The sequence below is a fragment of the Myodes glareolus genome, chromosome 6 (assembly GCF_982192425.1).
Source record: "Myodes glareolus chromosome 6, mMyoGla1.1, whole genome shotgun sequence".
Classification (NCBI taxonomy): domain Eukaryota; kingdom Metazoa; phylum Chordata; class Mammalia; order Rodentia; family Cricetidae; genus Myodes; species Myodes glareolus.
In genome coordinates, this window is record NC_142031.1 from 61,182,292 (window position 1) to 61,206,968 (window position 24,677).

The 24,677-nt window shown below is 41.3% G+C and overlaps 1 protein-coding gene across 4 annotated transcripts in view; it reads right to left on the reverse strand.

Annotated features, from left to right (window-relative positions):
• The window catches only part of Nbas (NBAS subunit of NRZ tethering complex), a 305,952-nt gene that overhangs the window by 87,019 nt on the left and 194,256 nt on the right, over window positions 1-24,677 (reverse strand). For all 4 annotated transcript variants that reach the window (XM_087907244.1, XM_087907242.1, XM_087907243.1 and 1 more), the window contains exons 41-42: window positions 14,779-15,008; window positions 7,319-7,429 (exon numbers count right to left, since the gene is read on the reverse strand). In XM_087907244.1, the coding sequence (XP_087763370.1) occupies window positions 7,319-7,429; window positions 14,779-15,008 (341 nt within the window). The remainder of the gene's footprint in view (window positions 1-7,318; window positions 7,430-14,778; window positions 15,009-24,677) is intronic.

The window sequence follows — 24,677 nt, forward strand, 5'->3', positions numbered from 1 at the left end:
TGTCCATCTGAGAATTTTGTTCGGCACAATTGAGACACAGCGATGGGGCATTCCCACAGAGACTAATCTCCACAGAACGAGGATCCATGAATTCCAATGGGTGACTCCAATGGACAGGTGGCTTTAGCATTGGTTATTGTGAAATGACACACCTACCCTCTGAATTACAACCACGCTGGAGAAGGGGGGCAAACTGAGGTATCTAGCATGAGAAGACTTCAAGTTAAGGCATGGGTAAGTTGACGGTAACTCTTCTAGATTTCCTAGGTAGACAGTTGCTGAAAGAACTGATGGTGAGTATCTGAGATTCTATTTTTTCTAACAATGGTATTCAGTGAGTTCCTTTATCAAATATTTTATTATATAAATACAATGGCAATACTGAGACCCATAAGTAAGTTTTGTATGCTTCCTAAGGAGACAATTTGACGATAAAAGGTCAATTTTGACAAGTTTATACAACTTCATACTATTTGCATCTTTAACAATATTCCAGTAATACCATAGCACAGATACAGTAACAGACACTATCTAAAAACAGTCATCTTGTCCTATAGCGTCACTATCCTCATGGCAATGGCTGATATCCACACTGACTTGAAGAGTAATTGCTCAGATGGACTGTAGGGGTCATAGGATATTTTGGGCAAATGTAGACTATTTTCAAAATCAACAGTGATAGATGCTTTTGAAAACACTCCTATGTGAAAGATACTCTGCACAGATCTCTAATTTCATACCCGTCTCAAAAAACCAAAAAAGTTTCTAATTTCATGGCATTTTTGAAAAATTGCAAAAAAAAATGTAAGTATATTTTGCAGGGAGGAAAATGTACTTGGAGGGCTCAAAGAATTTTATCAGGAACATTTTAAATGAGGGGAGTGTTGGGGTCTGGCCAGGCTTGCATTAGGGGAGTCACAGCACCCAGGCACAGAACAGACACTGACCCAAATAGACTGTTTTGATTATATCTACTTCAGGAACTTGTTGGCTATGTGTGAAAAGGGAACTTTAAAAATCACATCACATTCATGCTCAACCCTAAACAGGACATCCATATTACCTTCTCCAAAACCCAAAAAACACTGTGAAGAAGGGGGCAGAAAGACTGAATTCCTTGCTACTGCATGTGACATAGTCATTGCAACCACAGACAAATCCAGCAGGGGCTACCTGCACAAAACACGCATGGCACAAAGACAAGGAAGAAGGGAAGGTACCGGCTATGAAGAAGAACTGCAGGAATGGTGGAGGAGAAAGGGCAATGGGGGGAGAACAAGAATACATACCTGGTACACATATGCAAACGCGCCAAAGATTTAAGCTTTAAAAAAATCACAATACAGAGATGAGTATTGCAGAATGCTTCTACCCTGGCAATGGTAGAAATTAGTTTTTGTTCCTCTTGAAGCTAGCAGATTTATTTTTATGCACAGCACAAAACACAGCCCTGGTAAACTTCTCTAGGGCCTTGAGGTGAACCCAGACCAATTTTAAAGACCTGTGACTTGGGTATCCACATACAACACAGCACCTCAGGTGCAGGCTTGTGCTGGCTCTGCATTTCTGCTTGTTTGGTTTCCAATGATCTGGCATACCACATAATAAACTAAGTTACTTTAAATCTTGAGAACCTCATATGAACGTAATTGTTTCTTTTTCATCTACTAGCCACTCTGGCACTAACTTCTCTTCTGCACAGGGGCCTTCTAGAGTGAGGCTGGAAGACCAGGTCAGTATTCAGGATTGTTCCAATGTGGCAGCTCAGGCACAAAGTCTCCCTGTGTGAGCAACAGCAACCCTCTGGCATAATTCTGTTATGTGATGTTTTACTCTTTTGGCTTTTGGAGGCCTGCCACCCAGCTCCCATATAAATCACACATGAAGGCTTATTCTTAGTTATAAATACCCAGGCTTAGCCTGGCCTGTTTCTTACCAGCTTTTATTAAATTATCCTGACTACCCTTTACCTCTGGGCTTTTCTTTCTCTATTTCTACATACCTTTCTTTACTTCTTTCTGTATGGCTTGTTGTGTAGCTGGGTGGCTGGCCCTGGTGTCCTCCTCTCCTTTTTCTCTTGCTCCTCTTCTTCCTTATTTCTCCTTCTATTTCCTTTGTTTTTCTCTTCTCTGCCTGCCACCTCCGCCTATCATTGCTCCTGCCTCACTATTGATTGTTCATCTCACTATTAGGACCATCAGGTGTTAGACAGGCACAGTAACACAGTTTCACAGAGTTAAACAAATGCAGTGTAAACAAAAGTCACACACCTGAAAACAATATTCCCCAACATAATTCTGCATCTGTTGTTTCCTTCAGAACTAAGCAGCTGTATTCTTTAGTCTATTCAGCTCCCCAAAGGGACAGCTTTTTCTTCCAGATCTCTACCTGAGATGGAAGGAAACTTTCCCAAAATGACATCGACTAAAAAACAGTGCAGTTGCTCAAAGTCCTTAAGAACAGTGGCCCTTGCCTGTGTGTGCAAAAGGGATAGTACCTAACTCACCAACAAGAAGACATTCTTGTTGATTGTGCTGTGAATCAACCAAGAAAAAGCATGTGGGTCATCACCCCGAGGGCTAGAGAGATTGAGAGCAAAGCACAGTAAGTTTAGTAAGAAGACAAAGATGGAGAATAAGTCTGACATGCTGATGTCTGTCCCCACCTTCCTTAGGTCTTCTTGGATCACCACGGTCTGCTATGGGGCCTTCCTTTAGCTATGGAACATCAAGAACTCACACTTGCCTCACAGTCCCCTTGAGATGGAAAGAATGCTCTCCCTGCATCACTCTTCAAAGGCGGACATCTCTTTACAAACGCAAGAGCCTTCCCCACACTGTACTGAGTTCTCCATTATGCACTGCACCTGATATTTTGGATGGAGTGGGGGGAGAGACAGCTCCTTATCAGAGTATGAGCTCCACAAGTTTCTAACTTGTCTAGTAACTAAAACTGTTTAGTGTACAAAGTCACAAAAATATTAACATTTAATGAATAAATATAGTACTAATTCATCAGCTAGAAATAATCTCTGGTATGGAAAAATTATACCTTGTCTAAAGTTTGAAGCTGAAAAATAAGAATTAACAAGAGCAAAGATAACAGGAATGGTGACAATAGCAAACAAAGAACCACTGGGTTACACAGGCCTCGCAGTTCTGGCTTTAAATTTCACAACCTTGCAGGTAAGGACAGCGACACCCCCTCACTGAGAAGGCAGTGACTTGGAGGATGAAGATACACACTCAAGGCTAGCAGTAGGTGGCTCTGGGCAGTAGCTCTGCAACTTGAAAGATGATCCTTTTCAAGTCCCATGCCCTTGCTACTGGGGCCCACATTAACAGAGTTATTGTCATCTACAGGGTCCTCTAACCTGACTAGAGCACCCCCAGGTAAAGCATTACTATGTCTGCAATAAGTAACTCATCGGTTTGGAAGGTGAAGGTAGGGCATGCCACAGCAGAATCAAGAGGCCAAGAGAACCAGTGTCTGCCAGGTGGGAGGGACTCTATGTACTTGCAACCAAGCAAAAGCAGCATTTTGTTTAAAACTAGTAATAGGAATAAAGAGGGCAATAGGGAAGAAGGAGCTCGAGAACTCAAGTGTACCTGGGTGCACAGGAGGATCAGCTTCCAAATATAGGGACCATAAGCTAAGGAGCAGATTAGGTTTTTAGCACTTAATCACTTAAGTTGGATTATTCTCTGTTATGGTTGAGGAAAACAGGCTCCAGAGGAGGGGATCATCTAGTTTAAAGACACATACACACAGCACTCAGAGGAAGAGGTCCAGCCATCTGGTCTGGGGGATGACACCCTCTGCATAACACTGCCATACCTGCACCTATCTGTAGGTGGTGCTGCAGGTTAAAATGAGGCAGAAGAAGGAAAAGGACCAGTGGAAAAATGAACTTCATGGGTGGACTAGGGAAACTTTAGGGAACAGTAAAGCAATACCCTACAGCCAAGGACAGCATTTCTGTTGTTCTACTGGTTAACCGCCCAACGGCACTGGCTTAACTAAGTGTTGGGCAACTTTAACAGTGTTTACAAGGCTGATTTCTAATAACCAGTTAGTGTGTTTGATGAAGTCGTCAGGCCAAGTGCTGCCCTTCTAAGCAAGAAAGAGACCCAAAAGAACTTGGTAAATCAATATTAAGTGCACTGCCACTCACACGTAATGATGCCAGGAGGTAGCGATTTCCTGCTTTGTAATTGCTGTGCATCTGCATAATCACACTGCTCTCAGGTATAATGATATGCCAGGAGCAGCATTGCCTGCTCCTCAATTGCCTGATAATTTGTGACATATTCAGAGACCAAGGACTCATCCTGTTTGCACAGACAACATCCCTTGTGTACCAGTCAATGAAAGAGAAAAAGATATATAATAAAAATGCCATGGTATATTTTTAAACACCACACATATCACAGAAAATATTTATTTAACCATATTACTGTGCCTAAGAATTGGTGGATTCAGCTGGGCAGTGGTGGTGCCTGCCTTTAATCCCACCACTCGGGAAGCAGAGTCAGGAAGATTTTTGTCCTGGTCTACAAGAGCTATTCTTGGACAGGCTCCAAAGCTACAGAGAAATCCTGTCTCAAAAAACAAAACAGAACAATCCCCTCCCCCCGCCCAAAAAAAAACCCTAGAAAAGGAATTGGTGAATTCAGAACAATGTTTACTACCCATAGCACCATCATCAGGGAAGAATTCGATAAATGCTCAAATGTAGACATTAACATTTCAATGATTACTAGAAATTAAACATGCTTAGGTTATAAAGAACTTTGGTCTTCTCCAGGATTTGACCCCTTCAGATCGCTCCATTCCTGGAATACTCTAGACATGACTTCCTGACAGTAAGACCCTGTCTTCACGGGTCTTTAAACCTTTTGTCAGATGCTAATTCTCTCCCAGAGCGTGCAGAAGGTCTCACTGTCTGTCCATGTTAGTTAGGTTTCTATTGCTGTGATGAAAAACTATGACTAAAAAGACCTTGGGAGAGGAAAGGGTTTGTTTCAACTCACAGTTCTACATAATAGTTCATCATCAAAAGCATCAGGAACTCAAGCATCTGGAAGCAGGAGCTGATGCAGAGGCCATGGAGGGGGGGATGCTTGCTGACTTGCTCCTCATGGCTTGCTCAGACTGCTTTCTTATAGAACCAACCCCAGGGACAACACTACCTCCAACAAATTGGGCCTTCCCTTCTTGATCACTAGTTAAGAAAATAAGAAAATACCCTACAAGCAGATCTATGGTTTCCTCCTTTCAGATAACTGCAGCTTGTGTTAACATATAAACTAACCACGACACTGTCTCAGGTCTCCCTCGCTTTCTCATATGAGTTCCTGTCAAGAGTACTGCACACAGGCTATCCACATGCTCAGAGCTCTCAGGTCAGTCCTGTGCTCAGTCTCTTGACATCCAGCTCTCCCTGTGGCAACTGCAACTTTCCCCTGCCCTCTCCAGATACAATTCACTCCTCCGAGCTGCTTTACCTTAGTAGAGCTCCCTTACTCACTCGGGGGTGCTGCCATATAACAGGTGAACGCACAAACTTTCCCTCACTGTTCCTGTGTTTACTTCATCCTTGCTTACCCATATGCTAAGTACACTATTTTGCCTTTCAAGTGTTTCTAGAACTTATTCTTGCCTCTCCTATACTTTCAAAGCCCTACTCAAAGCTGGGGTAACCTGTCCTGCATGCTATTCCTTCAACAGTTCCCTACCTTACCATAATCTTTCTCCCACACACTAACCAAAGAGATCTTATTAAAGTGAAACTTTGGTCAGTTACTTTCACCTTCAATTTCACTCAAATGTTTAAATATCCTATGGTTTTTAGGGAGATGTCAAGGGTCCTTTTGAGGGCCTGAAAAAAATGTGTACTTAAGAGAGCATTTACCATCTATAATATCAATACAGTACACTTTGATAAATGCTTAAAATGTAGATGTAAATATTTCAGTGACTAATATAATTTCAAGATGCCAAATCATGAGCACAGCATGGTCTAGTTCCTACACCTCACCCACGTGCACTTCCCACGTCTGTCCTATCACACTGCCTCTCTGCCAGGCCATCTGACTCATCATGCTCCTAACTTAAGGACCCCGGTGTTTACTAAATCATCTGTACCCAAAATGGCTCTCTCCCCCTTGTAGTATAGTTAAGCCTGACTCAATATTGAGATTTCAGCTTACAATATTTCATTTTGAATTGCTATAACAAAATGCCCAGATTAGACCATTTCAAGATACAAAAGTTTATTCAGATCACAGATCTATAAGATCAAGTCCTTCATGCTAGCTGGCAGAGTCCTAAGTCTGACAGAGCACTGCAGGGGGAAGGAAAGGCAGCAACACATGTCTACACCATCTTATATAGTCACCATACTGAATGGGGACACTCTACTGTGATAACTTAATACAATCCCAGTCACCTTCCCAAGGCTGATCTAAAGAGCACAGCAGGATTATTGCTCCTTTACTGTCCCCCAGTGGGATTAAATTTCAACAAGGAAAGACTTGGAGGCTATAAAAACCATACCCAAATCACAGCACAGCTCAAATATTATGCTCTCAGGAAAGCCTTCCCTAAGTATTCTACTTTCCTAACTGAATTTTCTACACAGAGCATAAAAATTTTATTTTCATACTTGCTTAAGTCATTACTCAAATTGTCTTCTAACTTCCACTGTAGACTCCAAGATGCCGAGATACCCACCCTTGTCTCCCACTACTAAAGTACCATATCACTCCCAGCCTGGCTAGCTCAGTCGGTAGAGCATGGGATTCTTAATCCCAGGGTCGTGGGATCAAGCCCCACCTTGGGTGCCAGATGTAGCTAGGCATATTCTCTATCCTGCTGGTTCCCCCGGACTGGTTTCTTCCTGCCCAATTATTCCTGGAGCTGCTTATGAAATAACCACTCTAATGCTCATTATTAATTACAATGTCTTAGGTTTCTTATAGGCTAGCTCTATTAAATTAACCCATTTCTATTAATCTGTGTATTGCCACAAGGCTGGAGCTTACCGGTGTGGCAGGGTTACTCCTTTAGCAGTTACATGATGTCCCCCTGACTCCTCCTACTCTCTATCTTTGTTCAGATATTCAGCCTGGCTTTATTATGCTAAGCCACTGAACAAAACAGCTTTATTTATCAATAAAACCCACACATATACAGAAGGACATCCCACATCAACATCCTAGTCTACAGCTAAGAAGAACACTGAAATTACTCTTGTTTTAAACAAGAGTCTGAAGAGACAGGCATGGACATCAATGTGCATGTCAACTATACTTACCCACTATCACTGAACAGGAACTCCAAATGGGTCATGAAGACTTCCCACTGTGAGATGCCATACCGCTGTGCCAGTGAAAGGGCGATGTTGTAGACATTTTCCTCAAGGGTCCTTCAGGAGTGTCCGCCAGGCACAGAGAGGGGAAAGAGAAAAATCAGATGATCCTAATCAGCAAAGACAATTCTCTTTAGGACACAGAGCCATGTCAGAGAGGACTGTATATTTTGTATTCATAGCTCTTGAGAATGCAGTAAAAGGGCTTCCCAGCTCCCACTCACAGGGCTGCAAGGCAGGTTAGCAGGAACCTATTTGCCAGTGGCTCCCTGTCAAAACGTAATTATGACCCCAGGAGTCACCTGACCATGTGAGGAAACATTCCGTTTGCCACAAATAAGATGGGATTTGTAGTCATAAACCAGGTATGATACTGAATATTCTGCCAAGCATGGTATGTTCTTCCCCAAGACAGGATTCCCCAGTCAAATGGCAATAGTGTTGAGGAATAAATAGTAAGAATTCTGATTCAAACTCTATAGTCACAGAGACATTTAAAAGCATAGAAGTATGCTGTGGGAAAATGCTCTTGTACAGGGCAAAGATTTGTCACTCATATTGGCTTAATAAAATACTGATTGATCAGTAGCTAGGCAAGAAGTATAGGTGGGGAAACCAGACTAGGAGAGTTCTGGGTAAAAGAAAGGCAGAGATATAGTCACCAGCCAGATGAAGAAAAGGCAAGATGAGAATGCCTTGCTGAGACAAGGTACCAAGCCAAGTTGCTAAACGTAGATAAGAATTGTGGATTAATTTAAAATGTAAGAGCTAGTTAATAATAAGCCTGAGCTAACAGGACAAACAGATTATAATTAATATAAGCCTCTGTGTATTTCTTTGGGATTGAACAGCCACAGGACCAGGCAGGACAGAAACTTCTGTCTACAAATGGTGCCCAAATATTTGGCAAGAATTTCTACATAAAGCCTAATAAAGCTTTTTTTTTTCTTAAAAAAAAAAGGGATTCTAGACAGATAAGAACAGAGTCAAGTGAAGCTTCTTGTTAACTGTCTTTTTTCCAGTAGCCTCTATTTGCTGGCCTCAAGCATAGGCACAGCTCCTTTAAGAGAGGCCTCCTGAATCAGTGTTAGGGACCAAAACCTCATAGCTATTTTAAGAGGCTCTGCCACCAAACACTTCAATGGTGTTTATGAGCTGCCCACATCAGGGTTCTTGGTGGTGGCATGGACCTAAAACTCCACAGAGTTGTGGCAATAAATATGGCCCTGCCAGTACATCTGCCATGAAGCTAGACTCACAAAAAGCTAAGGAATGGACTAGAGCCTGCCAGCAGAATTGCAGTTTTAATCCTAGCCATACCACTTAGCAGATTAAAGACTCATGAGGTCAGAAAAGAAAGAGATATTCAGTAAAGACAGATTCAGAGGAAAAGAACAAATCTCTACACAGTTTACAATTTTTTAAAAAAAAAATACATAGGCTTGGGAGAGAAAAGAAAATGGATAGAAGAAAGTCCCTAAAAAAGAAAAAAATAGAGTAGTCAGGTGTACTACTGACTACTAAAAGCACATTAAAAGCACATGCTTTTAATCCCAACAGTCAGGAGGCAGAGGCAGGCAGATCTCTGTGAGTTTGAGGTCTACGGAGTGAGTTCTAGGTCAGTCAAAGATAGATAAACCATGTCTCAAAAGACAAAAACTAAAAAATAAAATAAACAGAGTTTTTAAAAAGCCACATAAATATGAAAAACACACAGAGAACCTGGATACTGTATGTTATTAGATTGTCTTTGACTGGTGAGGAAGGGGCAACAGCTGCTAAAACATGCTGCTGAATTTATTCAACCTACATATTTTGAAAATGCCTTGACTTCAAAATTTAAGTCAAAAGATATGTTACTTTGGAGAGGAGGTTTTGCTCCCCACCACACACTGGAAATGAGAGGTTGTGGATATATTCTGGGTTAAGAAAAATAAGATTTGATCGAGGAAAACCGATGAAAATTTTCCAATAGGAACGGACTGCCTAGATTATCCAATGTTTCAGAGCACCTCTGTCGCAGTTTCCTCTGTGTTCTGCATCCAGCACATCTTTAAAACTGTTGGCTGAGATGATCCAGCCTCACAGAATACTCTAGTCAGGACTTGACCATAATTCTAAATTTTCTTTGGTTCCTATAAGATGATCAGCACCCTCAATCAACAGGAAGTAACCTAGAAAACTATGTCCACATTTCTGAAAAAAAATGGATTATGAATGTTTGTCTTTGTTAAGTGTGTTGGTTACAAGTTGTTATAGATAATGGTCAGAAAACAAAAGCGAAACAAAGTAAATTAGATTCAGGGTTTTGCTCTGAAAAGAAGAAAGGGCAAAATTCTATGGGATAATTGTGGGAACAGACACAGATGTGAGCTTGTTCCACCTTGACTAGAGGTCAGAGTGTTTGAGCTTATTTTTTTCTTTCAAAGTTGTTGGTAACAGGTGTAGCTACAAAACAAGATATCCCGACCTAGGGTGTGGTGACTTGGTGTTTTGGACATTAAGATGGCCCATAAAGGTGGATCCTTTCTGCAATGACCAAAGGTCAGAGAATTCAAGCATGCTTCTGCTCCTTCATTTAAATTAGGAGGTTGAAGCCAGGCAGTGGTGGCGCACACCTTTAATCTCAGCACTTGGGAGGCAGAGGCAGGTGGATCTCTGTGAGTTCGAGGTCAGCCTGGTCTACAAGAGCTAGTTCCAGGACAGGCTCCAAAACTACAGAGAAACCCTGGCTCAAAAAACAAAAACAAAATAAAAAATAAATAAGGAAGGAAGTCAAAAAGTAAATAGATAGATAGATAAATAAATAAATAGGAGGATGACATAGGGAGGGGCTGCCTACAGGATACTTGCTCTAGAGTGCGTTCACAACATATTCTTGGGCAAAACATCAAAAGCTTTACTCAGAAAACAATGGCTTGATGTCTCAAGTATTGAAGTAAAAAACTGTTCTGGTTATCCTTTGTGTCATGTTAAAGCAGTTTTTTTGTTTTTTTTTTGCCTTCTTCCCCCCTTTTATATTGGGGTATAAAAACATATGAAAATTAAACATGGGTGAATTCAGTATTCAGTATACCCTGAGTTGCCCTCCCAGTACTACACTGTGTTTCTCTTTTTTTTTTCTTTTTTTTTCCTTTAATATCTTTTTTTTTGTAATTTTATTAAATTATAAAAAGTTTCCATTTACGCCCCTCCTCCCAACGCCCTCCCACTCCCCCCCTCCCTCTCCTCCTCCCTCTTTGTCCCCTAACTGTGTTTCTCTTTTATCTCTGCTCCTTTTGCTTAACAATTCTAATCCTCATGTTCCTACCCTCGAACATATGAGTTTTGCTGAAGCTGGTCTTCGACAGATAATGCTCTTGTACACTGTAAAGATTTGTCACTTGTATTGGTTTAAGAAACACTGATTGGCTAGTAGCCAAGCAGGAAGGCTAGGTAGGGAAATCAGACTAGGAAAATGCTGGGAAGATGAAAGGCAGAGAGAGATGCAGTCACCATCCAGAAGCAGAGGAAGCAAGATGAGAATGTCTTACTGAGACAAGGTTCCAAGCCATGTGGCTAAACATCGATAAGAATTATTATTTAACTTGAAAGAGCTATTTAGAAATAATGTTTCCTGCATTGTCAGGAATTATGTTGTTTCAGTTATAAAAACAAGAAAGATGTTTTTGGCACACACAGTTGCAGTTGAATAGGAAATGAGACATGAAATAGCAATTGTTTTTTTTTTTAAATTCTAAAATATTGTGAGAATTGGGAGTAAGAGTAAACCATTTGACCTGTAGAATGAAGAACAAACCAAGATTACCTAAGCACAAGCGTCAATAGGTCAGTCTGAGAGACTTTGATAAATGGAGTAAGTAGATCACACTCAAGAAAAGTGCACAGTCCTCAAGTCTAAGGGACCTATAACTTTCTCTGAAGTCAACGAAGATCTGGTGGGAGTTTAAGCTAGGAAATGGCCTCACATTGGAAAGGGATGTAAAGAGTGCAAAAAAATGGTTCAGAGTAGTAACATGAAAGACACGGCAGGGATCCTGCTTCCTATGGTAGAGAAACAGAAGATGGAACTCTTGAATGAAAGGTTCTTGGAGCAACCACAGAAGCAACAAGGAAATCTGTTCCTGTGAACACAGCTAGGATTACATCTCTAGCTAATCGAGCCACAGCATTGAGAGTTTCTTTAGCCAGGAGTTGGCAAACGCTTTCTGGAAAGGGCCCCTGGTAAGTATATTGGCTTTGCTGCTGCACAGTGTCTGTGCCCACCTTCTTTTGTATTCTTTTGGGATTCTTGCTTGTTTTTCTATAAACCTTCAAAAGTCTTTTCTTTTCACAGACTACAGAAGAGAACTATTTAGTGCTGCAAAAGTGTGTTAACCCATGGAGTATGTTACTGTTAGTTGAACATTTTTCTAATTAAACACAGCACCTATGTGATGAATCGAGAAACCACTAGGGAACAATCCTAATGTACCCTCCCTACTATAGGAACCTAGCAGAGATACATGTTGGATATAGATTAGCATCTGTGTGTGTGTGTGTGTGTGTGTGTGTGTGTGTGTGTGTGTGTGTGTGCACGTGTGCGCATGTGTGTGTGTGTATTTGTGTAAAGGGATGAGGGTAGAGTCATACACAGTACACACCAGAAGATCTGAGGACAATCTCAGTGGTGAGTCTCCAGTTGCCTACTACCTTTTGAGTCAAGGTCTCTCACTGGCCTAGGTCTTTGCCACACAGCTAAGGGTAGCTGGTCCCCAAGCTCTCTGAGAGATGTCTATCTTTACCTGTCTTTTCACCATCCCTGGGATTGTAAGAAAATGTCACAATGTCTGGCTTTTTACATAGATTCTGGGGAATCAAATTTAGATTCCCACAAGGCAAGCAGTTTACCAGCTGAGCTAGCACTCCAACCCTGCACTGGTGTCTTTATCACTTCGTGATGAAGAGAAGGAATGAAATTATGTTATACCCTCTTCAAAGTTGCCTGTCTTTCCAAAGACATGCAGTCAATGTAAGACCCAAGGAGCAAACACTAACTTACAAACAACAAGGGGTAGGAAGAAGTATGGCCACACTGTGCATAATTGGAGATAGAATGGCAAAAATCAGGAGAAACTATTGCTTAATACTGCCCTAAACACTAGAATCTCCACCAACTTAGAAATGGCAAAGCTCAAACTCCACTGAAACTCTGAAACTATGAGGCATTTTAAACAAACCATCCAAGGACAGCAGTACATCTTTCTAAGCTACAGAATATAAAAGAATCTATTATATATTTATCAAAAGCATACATTTATCCTTGAGGACATACTTCAAATAGCATAAGCTAGCTGCATACTTAGAAAAAAATTCCAGCAAAATATAACTAATAATCTAAGACACTCTCTATCTCATAATATTGTATTCTGCATAACCATTTTCTCCTAAGAAACCATCAACATGCCAGTAAGATTACAAATGGCCAAAAGAAAAGCACACTGGGTCTAGAAGGAAACCCAGGCTCAAGTCCTGGCTGTGTGACCTTGAACAACTCCTTACAAACCTGTTTCTGAGATTCTTCTTCTAGATGCAAGGAAGTTGGACTATGCACTAACTTAAGATACTGTCAAGTCAGATATTAATTGACTCTAAAGCTGATCTTTCAGGAGAAATGATTAAGAGGAAGTCACTTCTTAATTGAGACTGGCACAGGCTTTCTCCACTCTTTCCTTCAGCTCTCTCACACACTGCCTGGAGGAAGATCCAGACCTCAGACCTCACAGAAAATCCAGATGCCTCCAAGAGCAAAGAGGTCCAGGATAATATAGTTACCAGAGATACTTCTTTGTCACTTTGTAAGGACTTAAAGGATCATATTGAACAATATCATAGCATTACCACCATCAAAATAATTTTTGGTATTTCAAAGGAATTTCTCAGGAGACACAAATAACTATCCCATCAGCAAACACACAATCCAACCAAAGTCTCAAGACTACAATACTCACCTGCATGGCCCATTAGAGCTTCCTTGAGAGTGGAAACAATGTACAAGAAGGCATACCATGTTGTGGTAGAGATGTGAAAGACCCAAATTAAGGTCAAACTTCCAGAATTATCACCCATGTAAACTTATGCCACTGGCCATTCCCAAGCAGCAACTTTTTTTTTAAATTTAATAAATGCAGATAAGAATACTTTGATATCACAGGGCTGTCTATAGGATGGAAAACTTCAGATGAAGCCTGTAGAGCATCATACATAACACTTTGGGTGTGTTCCACAGTGAGTATGTGATGGTTGTGTGGAGGAGTTAAAATCAGTTTCTACTATTAATCACATGGATGGCCATCTTCTCACATCTTCAGGACAGTCACTATTACTCACTGGATCTAATCTATTAAAACACAGCAAGCCAGCAAAAAACACAAGAAAATAATTCCATTCCTCCATTCCTGAAGAGGCACTTTTGCAACTGGGCTTAACAACTTAAGCCCACCTTCTCAAACAGGACCTCCTCTTCACTCACAAAGGCAAATGGCAGTTTTTCTCTGCTCTGTGAGGAGACTGAGCTGAAATGGCTTGTTTTTCTAGAAAATGGGATGTAGGCACCTGTCCCTACAACACTTGATTTTCTAAACTGAGCGCAACTGTAACTATCTTAGTTAAGATTTCTATTGCTGTGACCATCGCAACTCTTATAAAAGAAAACATCTAATTAGGGTGACTTACAGTTACAGAGGTTTACCCCATTATCATCATGGTGAGACACGGTGGTGTGCAAGCTAACATGGTGCTGGAGAAGTAGCTGAGCGTCCTATATCTTGACTCAGAGGCAACAGGAAGTGATCTGAGATACTGTGTATGGCTTGAGCACATATGAGACCTCAAAGCCCGCCTGACACACTTCCTCCAGCAAGGCTACACCCACTTAAAAAAGCTACACTTTCTCACAATGCCACTCCCTTTGGGGGCTATTCTCTTTCAAACCACCACAGTATCTATAAACACACTAAAGGATATCAATTCAAAGTAATCTGAGATGAGAGATTCTCAGCCACGATTAAGAGGCCACCTCATTTTTAAAGTCCCATCACAGACACCATCCTTCTTTACCAAGGCATTGCCCAGGTCCCCAGAACTGACATAATTTTGGAACTAGGTTACCAAGACTGAGATGCTTAACAGCAAACAACAATGAAACCCCAACACAATTCATAGCTACTAACGAAATTAATAGGCTCACAAGTCTGTGTCTGCTTATGATAGACTTCTCTAGCTTAAGACTACTTAGTCTATCTGCTATCTATTCCTCACAGGACTGGGAAAGTTGGAGAAAAGTTCCTAACAACTATGCGTGCTAATTCATGAATTCAACTTCTGCATTGTGAAACCACCCCTCAGGAGACAAGGTAAGTGCTTACTCTGCAAGGCCCAGGATGGTTTCTCTTTTGTATTGGTCATCAGCAGTAAACCGTTGCACATCCACACCCTTCCGCAGGCCCTGAAGGAGCTGAGCCTGGGTGAAATCCAGGAGACGCTCGTTGTAGTAGTGGAGCTGCTTGGTCAGTGACACGAGGTCCTCAGGCCAGGCCTCATGTCCATGTCGAGCCACATGCCTGGTAACCATCTTGATTAACATTTTAGGGTCAACCTGTGAAAGTTGAAGAAAAATGTATTTTATACATTTTGGGGCATACATATATGAACAGGTATGTAAAAAGAGTATAAGACAGCTCCTGGAAATCCAAATGGTACTTCCTACTGCTGGGTATATTAGTCAGAGTCTCCTAAAAGCCAACTTCAGAGGTGACACTTAATGCAACTCAAAGAAAGGACACAGAAGCGAAGCTTTCTGGATTCCTGCTTCGATCTTTTTTCCATCTTAAAAACTTTCTGAACAACTTAAGAATTAATATTTTCAGCTTTTCAACTATCATAAACCTATATCACATTTTTCTTCTAACTTGCTGAACACTTTTAATAATTCACCCTGGGAAGACATTCTCATCCTCCCATTGCCTCTGTATACACCCTAAATACTCTCAGTAAGAAAGGTACAGACTAATAACCTCACTATAGAAGGTAGACAGCAAAGGAGAGGAATATTCTCTCCAGGGAACAGGTGAAGAAAACAAAAATAAAAACTTACTCATGCTTGCAAAAGTCAAAGAAACTTCTAGATACAAAGAAAGGGTGCAATAGTCCATGGATTTGACTATTGACTCTGATTTGTGGCTCAAAAGGACATGGGGCCTATGGTTCTTGGTAGCATCTCAAAAAGCAATATTATTATTCAAATAGAATAAAACTGTAAATACAACAGATAGAAGAACAGGTAAATTAGTGATTAAGTGGCTATACTTATTGATTGAAGTGTGTGTGTTTGTGTGTGTGTGTATGTGTGTGTGTGTGTGTGTGTGTGTGTGTGTGTGTGTGTGTGGAAAGTCGATAAAGCAAAACAAAGAGACTCAGTCATGATTCTGGAAACACAAATACCATCAAACTATGACACTAACTCACTTTATCTGATTGTTAGGAGACAAACTACATATTTTATAATAAGTAAGTTTAGGAAGAAAAAAAACACACACACAGTCTTTGTTTCTCAGAACTCCATTCTTAATGATGGGAAGCTGTCAGCATTTTAACAAGAAAACCCATTATTCTGAGCTACACTGGAGATTTGTCAGTGTTGAGTCTATTCAACCAAACCTGGCCTGACGGTGGCTCTCTTCATCCTATTATGGAACAGTCTGGAGGCACAGATAAAAACCAATTAGAGAAATATTGGATTCTAACAAGTGGACTTCAATAAAAGTGAACCTAACTGTATTTTATTTTTTTTTCCCTAAATCTCTCTATATATTAGGTCCTGATCTCAAAAATCATGACATTAAATTCTACCACATGAAGCCACGGGGCCATATTAATTCTTTTAAGATACATTTTTAAAGAGATACAATGGTTCTGTTCTATTCCTTAACTCTTATCTCCGACACCATTTTCGTCTTAAGGTATTCAATACCAGTGGTTATTTTGCTGAACATTGTTTGGTTAGTTACTTCATGGTCAGATACATTGTTTCGTAGTCAGTTAAATTGCTTAATAAATTATCTCAAATATCTCCAACATTTAAAAACAAATCAGTGGCCTCCACAATTGAAGTTTACCTGGAATTAAAAACCTTTGTTCATGTGTTCTTTTACAAAAAATGGAGGATACACTAAGTACCAAACAATGTACTATGAGAATGTGCTCTGCTACTCTAGAGATGCAACCTACTGAGAGAGACAAGGAAGCAAGCATTAGTAAGATGGCAAACACAATGAGCTTAGGGTGCTACAGGGAAACAGAACACGACAGAAACGTCTTCTTGGAAGAGCTAATAGCTATGCTAACATCAGGGACTAGCACCAGAAAGGCCCCAAGAAATATAAAGATATATTCCAGCAAAGGTTACATATGAACATTCTAGTGTCTAGAATTATCAATAAAAACTGACTGACTGAATGAATAATAAATAAATAGTTAGATAACTGGAAGCAAGGATAAAACAGCTTTAGAAGCCTAAGAGAAAATATACAAACCAAGATGGCATAAAGGAGGGGGGAAAAAAAAGCAATGTAAAGCTTGCTGAAAGATATTTTAAAAACCTTACGGCAACTGTTATTACATAATTTATGCTTCCCTTTTCTTCTCACTATATCATAATTTCTGGAGGAGAGAGTCCATGAGCATGTCATAAATCCATCTTTTCTAGAACACAACAGAATCTTCTACAAAAACAGGGTGCTTGGTAAAGTGTTCTGAGTTTGAAGTCAGTAGTTAGAGTTTACATTCTTGTTTCCCACCTGGTAGAGGGGTAATTCAGAGTTCATCTCCTCTGGTTCTTCACTAAGACTGTTAGTCAACACCCTCTTTGGTTTGTTGGAAAACACAAATAAGGTTTTTTTTTTTAATTTTTATGAGTTCTTTGAGAATTTTGTACACTTCAATTATATTTATCTTCCCTTCCCTAAGACTTTCCAAATCTAATCCCCTTTTATTCCCACCCAAATTAGCATGTTCTGTGCTAATTCATGCCGCCCAAATAGTCATGAATGTGCGGTTTCTACTAGAGCACTGTCGACTTTATTTCTTAGAGAATATGGACCCTTCCTTCCTCCGCAGCTAACAACTACCAAAAGCTCCCTGGCTGGGGTGGAACCTCATGGCCAATTCCACTCTCTATGCTGGAAACGGGTCTGGTTTGGGCTTCTCTGGGTCATGTGCACTCTGACATCACCATGGTGAGTTCCTCTTTATAGTCATCCACTGCCTCTAACTCTTAACACTCCCCGCCTTTTTCACTGATCCCTGAGTCTTTGGAAGACAGGGTACAGAATACATGATTCTTGGGGGCTGACTCTTTGTCTCAGTCTCTGTACTTGGGACTGTTGTGGTCTCTGTGCTGACTGTCATCTATGGCAAACAGAAGCTTACTTAACAAACCACTCCTTTCTCTCTACTGTTTATGAAAACAAGTTACACCCATAGCTTACTTTCAAGGAGTTAAAAAGTAGAAATTGACTAGAGGTACTCGTAAGCAGTTCACAGGAGGATCTGAATAGATGCTCAGTGCAGAGTCAGAGGCTAATGGTCTGGGGAATGCTATGGAGGGAGGAATTGATCTCCTTTCTTGATTCTCCTGGAGCTCAGTTTCTACAAGGGGGGCAGGGTGAGCTTTACCAGATGATCACCTTCCTAAGATTAAATTCCTATGAGTGCACACAAATTCAATCATTAAAATAAGATAAATCCTCGCAAATCCCTCCAGGTGTGGAAACGAGGGTACATCTCTACTGCATGCTTCCACTAAGTATTCAGAACCGATTTCTTTGTAAAGACACATTTTCAGACCAACAGATGATAGGTAATAGAGTCCCACAAGCTGGAACAGCTTAATCTCGTCTCCTTTACTGCAAAACTAGTCCTGTGTGAATAGTTCTTATTTCACAACTTTGTACATCAAATTTATTCACATTACCTATGAAGTGTTTAAGAACAAAATCCCAATACTGAAGTGTTCAGAATGGAAGGTTGAGACTTCATACACCTGTGCTGAATGAGCCTCAGCTAACAGAACAACCCAGAGGACAGGTGTCTCCTAAGGTCATTTCTGTATTAAGGTGGGCAGGGACCTAAGAACTCATATGAGACTGCTAGGCAGGTAGCAGAGTATGCAAGGGCCTGACTCCCAAGCACAATGCCTTCTAGAGGCATCCTTTTATACATGAAATTCAGGGAAGGTATTCTCCTAAAGCTTTAAGACCAGTGCATACACATTCCCCATGACACATAAATGAGACTAGTCACTGCAGTCCTTTCATCAATGAAAGATTTTCTCAGTGCCGTTCTACAGTACAGGGAGAGCTGTTTTCACGCCTATGTGTATAACTGAGTGTGGGAAGGTTGAGAGTAGTTACACTTCCCAACCAGTCTTTCCTGCTCAAACAATAACAGCACTTTATGCTTGGCTCCCTGAGTACACCTCTTTAGGGAATTATGCCTTAATAGGAAGGTGAACAGGGTGTTCTATTAATTGCTTGATGGCAGGTTCAGCATGACAAGTTTATGAATTATCATAATATCTGTTACAATTGACATGTTATTGTTCAATATTTCAAATGACTGTGGAAAACATGAGACAAAGAGACAAGTTTTCACAAAAACATTCTAAAAAAAAAAAGTAAAATTCCTTCTGCAGGAGAAATAACTGAATTGGCCTCAAAGGCCTTGATTCCTGGCATTTCTTCCTCATCAAGTCATACGGTTTTTAAACTTGAAGTGATTTCTTCAATACAGTCCTCGTAAAGATCACACGCAGCAAGCAGGATGAGTGCTGGAAACTCACCTGTTGTGTGGATTACTTACCTACTGAACCATTATCTCCTCTCTTCCTAAAGGGACTTAGCTGGTTATTATTACTTCTAAAACTCAACTTAAATTTTAGTGGAAATTTCCCCAAGCGATCATGACTTTTTTCAAAATATTCCAAAGTAATTTTTGATTCACTCCAATACTTCATTTGATACACACATTCAGTCATTTCTCCAAATACAAACATTTGAAACTTTGAAAAGTGTTTTCACAAGAACTTCACATCAAACAACAAGGGGTGGGGTAGGAGCCGGGTGGCAGGCAAGCTGCTTCTATCCTCTGTGCCGGCTTTGTACTTCAGGGACCTGCAGCTGCAGTCCTATAGCCGGGAAGAAAACGCAAACCACAAGGCCTCCCACATACTGTCTCTATGCTACTAAGTCACGTCTGTGAGTGCTCTACAACCAGCTTTACACCTAACTTGACTTGGGAATTCTTGCTGTTTAGAGTATTCCCTAACATCCATTTTTCTTGTCTTTCAACCACATCCTGTTCTCCCAGAAGCTTGAAGACATGACTCCCAAATTTGGAAGTTTCAGCCTTTAAGAAGACTAAAAGATATCGTGGGTAGCTCTGAAATCTTCCATACTCAATGTTCAAGTGATAATGCAAAATATCACACAGAATAGAAAAAACCTACCAGCATAAAAAGGCACCAAAGCCTCTAAAAAGGAAAATATGAAGAGTCATTCTATTTACCTCCGAAGCAGTAAAAAATCTTCAAGGGGTGAATAAAATATATCTTTATAGAATATAATCAGGGTCTAATGACACCAAGGTATACACAAATATTTACAAAAATGTCTGTTCACTGATACTACTGAAGCAGCAAAAAAGGTGTAAGTCTATGGTGCTTGACAGTCTTCATTTCTTGGTAATACTGCTTGTGATATTGTAAGTGGTATGGGATCCCCATTAGGGCTGTTATTTTGAGATAGTGTTCTACTTAGTAATTTCTATTAGTATCTTACACACACACACACACACACACACACACACACACACACACTTTAGAAATCGTTTTTCATGAAATTTGCTTCTCTAGCCTATAAAGCTAAAGGACACGCCTCTGTGTTTAACTGATATTGGCTCAGAACGTTACAAATGACAGCAAGACCGTACTTCAAACACATTTACCACAACCACAAAGGTCAGATGAGAGTGAAAAGCAAGGCACAGCACAATCTATCGGAAATAAACTTCTCTTAAACGTGAATTTCCAGTCTGCAGCTGGACAGGTATGAGATGGAAACAGAATTTACTGAATACCAACTTCTGTAGCTGAATGTTTTGCCTACATGTGGATTATGTAGTAAAAGAGATCAAATTAGGACAAACGTTAGAAGAGGAAGTAATTCTCTATTACTCACTTATCAATTATTGTATAAAACTGAAGAGAACTATTGGTGAGAGGCTGCTCCAAATGTCACCTAAATATCCTGGTGAGTCCCAGCTGCTGCGGGCTGGCTCACCACTTCATAGCGCACAGGCAGGATCCTATCATCTACCGGAGGCAGTCTCCGCACATGGAGCCACAGGGAGTCGAGAGCATGGAAAGACTGGGGAACCAGAACCAGCTGCACTGACAGTGAGGGAAAGGCAAGCTTCACCGGGTATTCTTATGTGGAGAACAAAGTAAAACCACTTTGATCTCACTTTCCAGGATGACTCATCAGGACTTTGTCATATTCAATTCTAAGCTCAGCAGTGCTGTCTGATGCAGGGGAAGCCGCTGAAGAGTCAAAGAATGGGTCATTAGTCTTCGGAACACTCCTGTGTACGCTAAGCCTCCAGCACACCCAACTGCCTCCCCTTCCTCCAATCTGGGCAGGTCAGGCCTCACATTTGCTCATCTGAAGCTCCTAGTGTCCTAATGTCCCACTGCACAGCAGTGGACAAGAGTTCTGAATTTATGTACATACCAATTAGCAGTCACTGGGAATGCATAGGGAATTAGATCCTGAAGATACAGGAAGAAATAGGATTTCTGTCCTCAAGTACAGTCAATGAGTTGAGAGGAGACACATTGACATCACCAATAGTATCCTGAAAGAACCTTTTTACCCTGAGCACACAAGCAAGGAATAAAAAGATGAGAGAAAGTGGCCCATGCCTATGGAGGAGGCAGGAAGGGATTCAGAGAAGGTACCTTGGCTCAGATTCATTTGTCCACAGTGGGGAATAGATAGCTGGGCAGAAAGGATTATATCCACATATCGACACAGGAACACACAAGATTTTAGTTCTGAGAAATATAATATCAGAAAAGCTAGAATACAATCTCTGAAAGAGGCAATGTTGGGAACCGGGCCTGAGGGATAGGAAAGAGAGGCCGTTCACTGGGGATTTATCTGTCGTGCACAGGAGCTTAGAATTCCTATTACAGACACAGCAGCACATGAAAATATCCCGCTGGGAAATTCCATTAGACTTGTATGCCAGAAAGATCACTCAGGTCCAAGAAAAGTGACACTCCTTCTTTTGCAAAATAGCCAGAGTGGCAGCATGCCCACGTAATGAGCAGAAAGCCATGACAGGATGCCGCCTATCCTGGAGGAACCTTGAGCAGGGCAGTGCAGTCCTCGGAACTGTTTTCTGCACAGCTGTCCCCTGCACAATGGAGCTGCTCAAAGGGCCCAATGGAGGACAGGAGTGAAGGCATTTTAAAGCAGACATGTGGCTGCGTGGTACACTTTATATTTCTACTGTGCACAGGCAGCTCCGAAGAACAAGGCGCTCTGCTGACTGTTGTTACAACCCTTCCTAACAGCCCCTGGGACAACTAGGAAGGCTTTTTATATAATTTTTTTAACATACTTTTACATAAAAAGGCAACTCTTTTATGCTTTGAATTCTATAGAGTAAAAATTTAAGACCAACTCACATACCCTGAGATAAAACACTACAGGATTTATGGCTGAACAATGACACTTCTGTGACTTTGGTGTTGCAGCTTCCTGCCCAGAAAGCTCTTCTGATCACTGGCTGCAAAGTGATGCTAATAGTTTTGTCTTTACTCAATGATAACTGTTACCAACTGCCACCTTTCTTGACCCTTCTCAGTACTACACACACACCTCTACTCCCCATTACTTACCTTTACACTTTGCTCTTGATAGTATATGGGAGTCTGAACATGTATTTGAACACGTGGCCCACCAATGGTGGAAGTACATCACTGGGGCCGGCTTTGAGTTTTAGCCACATTCCACTTCTAGTTCACTCTCTGCTTTATGCTTATGTGGAAGATGTGGTCTCTTAGTTTCCTGCTCAGGCCTTCCTGCTGCTGTGCCTGCCCTGCCACTATAGACACTCTCTGGAATCCTAAGCCAAAACAAACTTTTACATAAGTTGCTTTAGGTCATAGTCTTTTATTGAAGCAGCAAACAGTGACTAACACAGACCTGATTCCCCAGAAGAACGTAACTCCTAAGTGGGGGTGCTTTATAAACTGTGCTCACTGCTGCTCCCTCCAGAACACTGCAGCACATGTGAGACTGAGAACACACGGCTCCAGCGTCCAAGGTATACTATAGAAGTATGAGTTTTCAGCCGTCTTCCCAAGAAACATTTATTATTACCCCTTCATATTCCAGGGTCTGCTCTAAGCACTGGGAAGTCTACTATACACAATAAACCGTGCCTTCAAATACCCCATTATCTAATGATAACTTCTCTAAAACATAGTATGCACACCATGAAGAGGCAGACACGGGCTAAGTATGTAACAATGCCCGCACAGACAGGGAGTACTCCAGGAAGGTGCTCCAGTGTGTAAGCAATGCCCACACAGACAGGGAGTACTCCAGGAAGGTGCTCCAGTAAGACAGTAAGCAATTCTGAGGAAGGACCAAGTGAAGGCCAGATGGGAAAGTTTTCTGCACACTCAGTCACATCTCTCAGGGATTATGTATACTTAGAACTTGAAGCTTTCAGTATAGGCGGAGCAGAGCAAAGACAACTTTAACCAGAATTTTCCTCCAAAGAATGCTTTAGAGATTTTTCTGAAAGTGAAACAGAAGGGGTTAAGATGCGGCTCCAGGGCCAGGTCTCTGGCTGTCTCAGAGCTGTTACGTGGAGTATATACTGAATCTCTCTTTGATCCACCTGTCTCTAGCATTCAGTACTCTGATCCATACACCATGCAACTATCTTTTTAAAAAGTTTTACTTTCATATTTTCACAAGTTCACAAGTGTGTGCTTTGCATACCAACCCCTCTTCCCTCCCTACCAACTATGTCAACACTTTCCCCTCCTCAAAATCTTACATGTATTGAGTTTTGTTTTGTGACCCAAGGTTAAGCAGTGCCATTTGTGTGACAGTGGGTTTGGAGTTTCTGGTGGAAGCATGGAGGGCTCAGCAGCATGCACACGACTAAAGACAGTGACTCTCTTCCAGACTCTACTGATAAAACAACCGTCCAGAGGTGCAAGGTTAGGGCTGCAAGACGCTCTCTCCCTTTCCTGACTATTGATGGAGCTAGTCTTTTGTGCGCCTGGCACAGGTAACAGCTGCTGATGAGAATTAAAGGCTACAGAAGCTGTACTGGGTCTAGGGAATGGCGTTTCATAGTCCAGCACACAGTCTTCCAGCTCCTGCATACTGCAGCTCACATAGCATGCTCTCTCTTCTTCCTGTCTAATGATTTTTTAATTTGTATATATGGATCTAAATATACAGGGGAATGCAAATGACGATAGGTGCCTGCAGATGCCAGAAGATGTTGGATCCCGGGAGCTGGAGTTACAGGTGCTGGCAACCAAATCCAGGTCCTCTGCAAAAGCAGGATACACTCTTAATCCCTGGCCATCTTTGCAACCACCTTGTGTATCCCTTAACAGATGGGGAGAACACTTGTAGATCAATGAGATCAGGAATCTTCCTTTTACATCTTGGAAAGGCCAGAGTAAGAGGTGTTATAGGTAGTTAGTGATAAATGTGCTGAGGGCTTTGGAATTTTTTTGAATTCAAGGAAAATACAGTGGAATGCATTGCATATGGTGGAATGCTGATATATAGATGGCTATAATGGTTAATTTTCATTGTCATCTTGATTGAATGTGAAAGCTTAAGTTCTCAGGACATTAGTAAACCACCTCTGAGCATATCTGTGCTTCCAGTAGGCATTAAGTGAGAGGCCTGCCCTGAATGTGGATGTGCCAAAGGTTAGAGGTCCGAGTTGAATAAAGTGGGGGAAAGAGGGAATCCTGTAGCAGGAGGACCAGAGTCTCGTTTCTCTGCTTCCCTGCGGTCTGGAGGAGGACAGCTTCTGCTACACACTCCTGACACACACTCCTGCCTATTCTGATTGTTTCATACTCTAAACAATGGAATCCATGGACTAAGATCTAAAACTGGAAGCTAAGAGATGCCTTTAGCCTCGGGAAGACAGCTGGAAT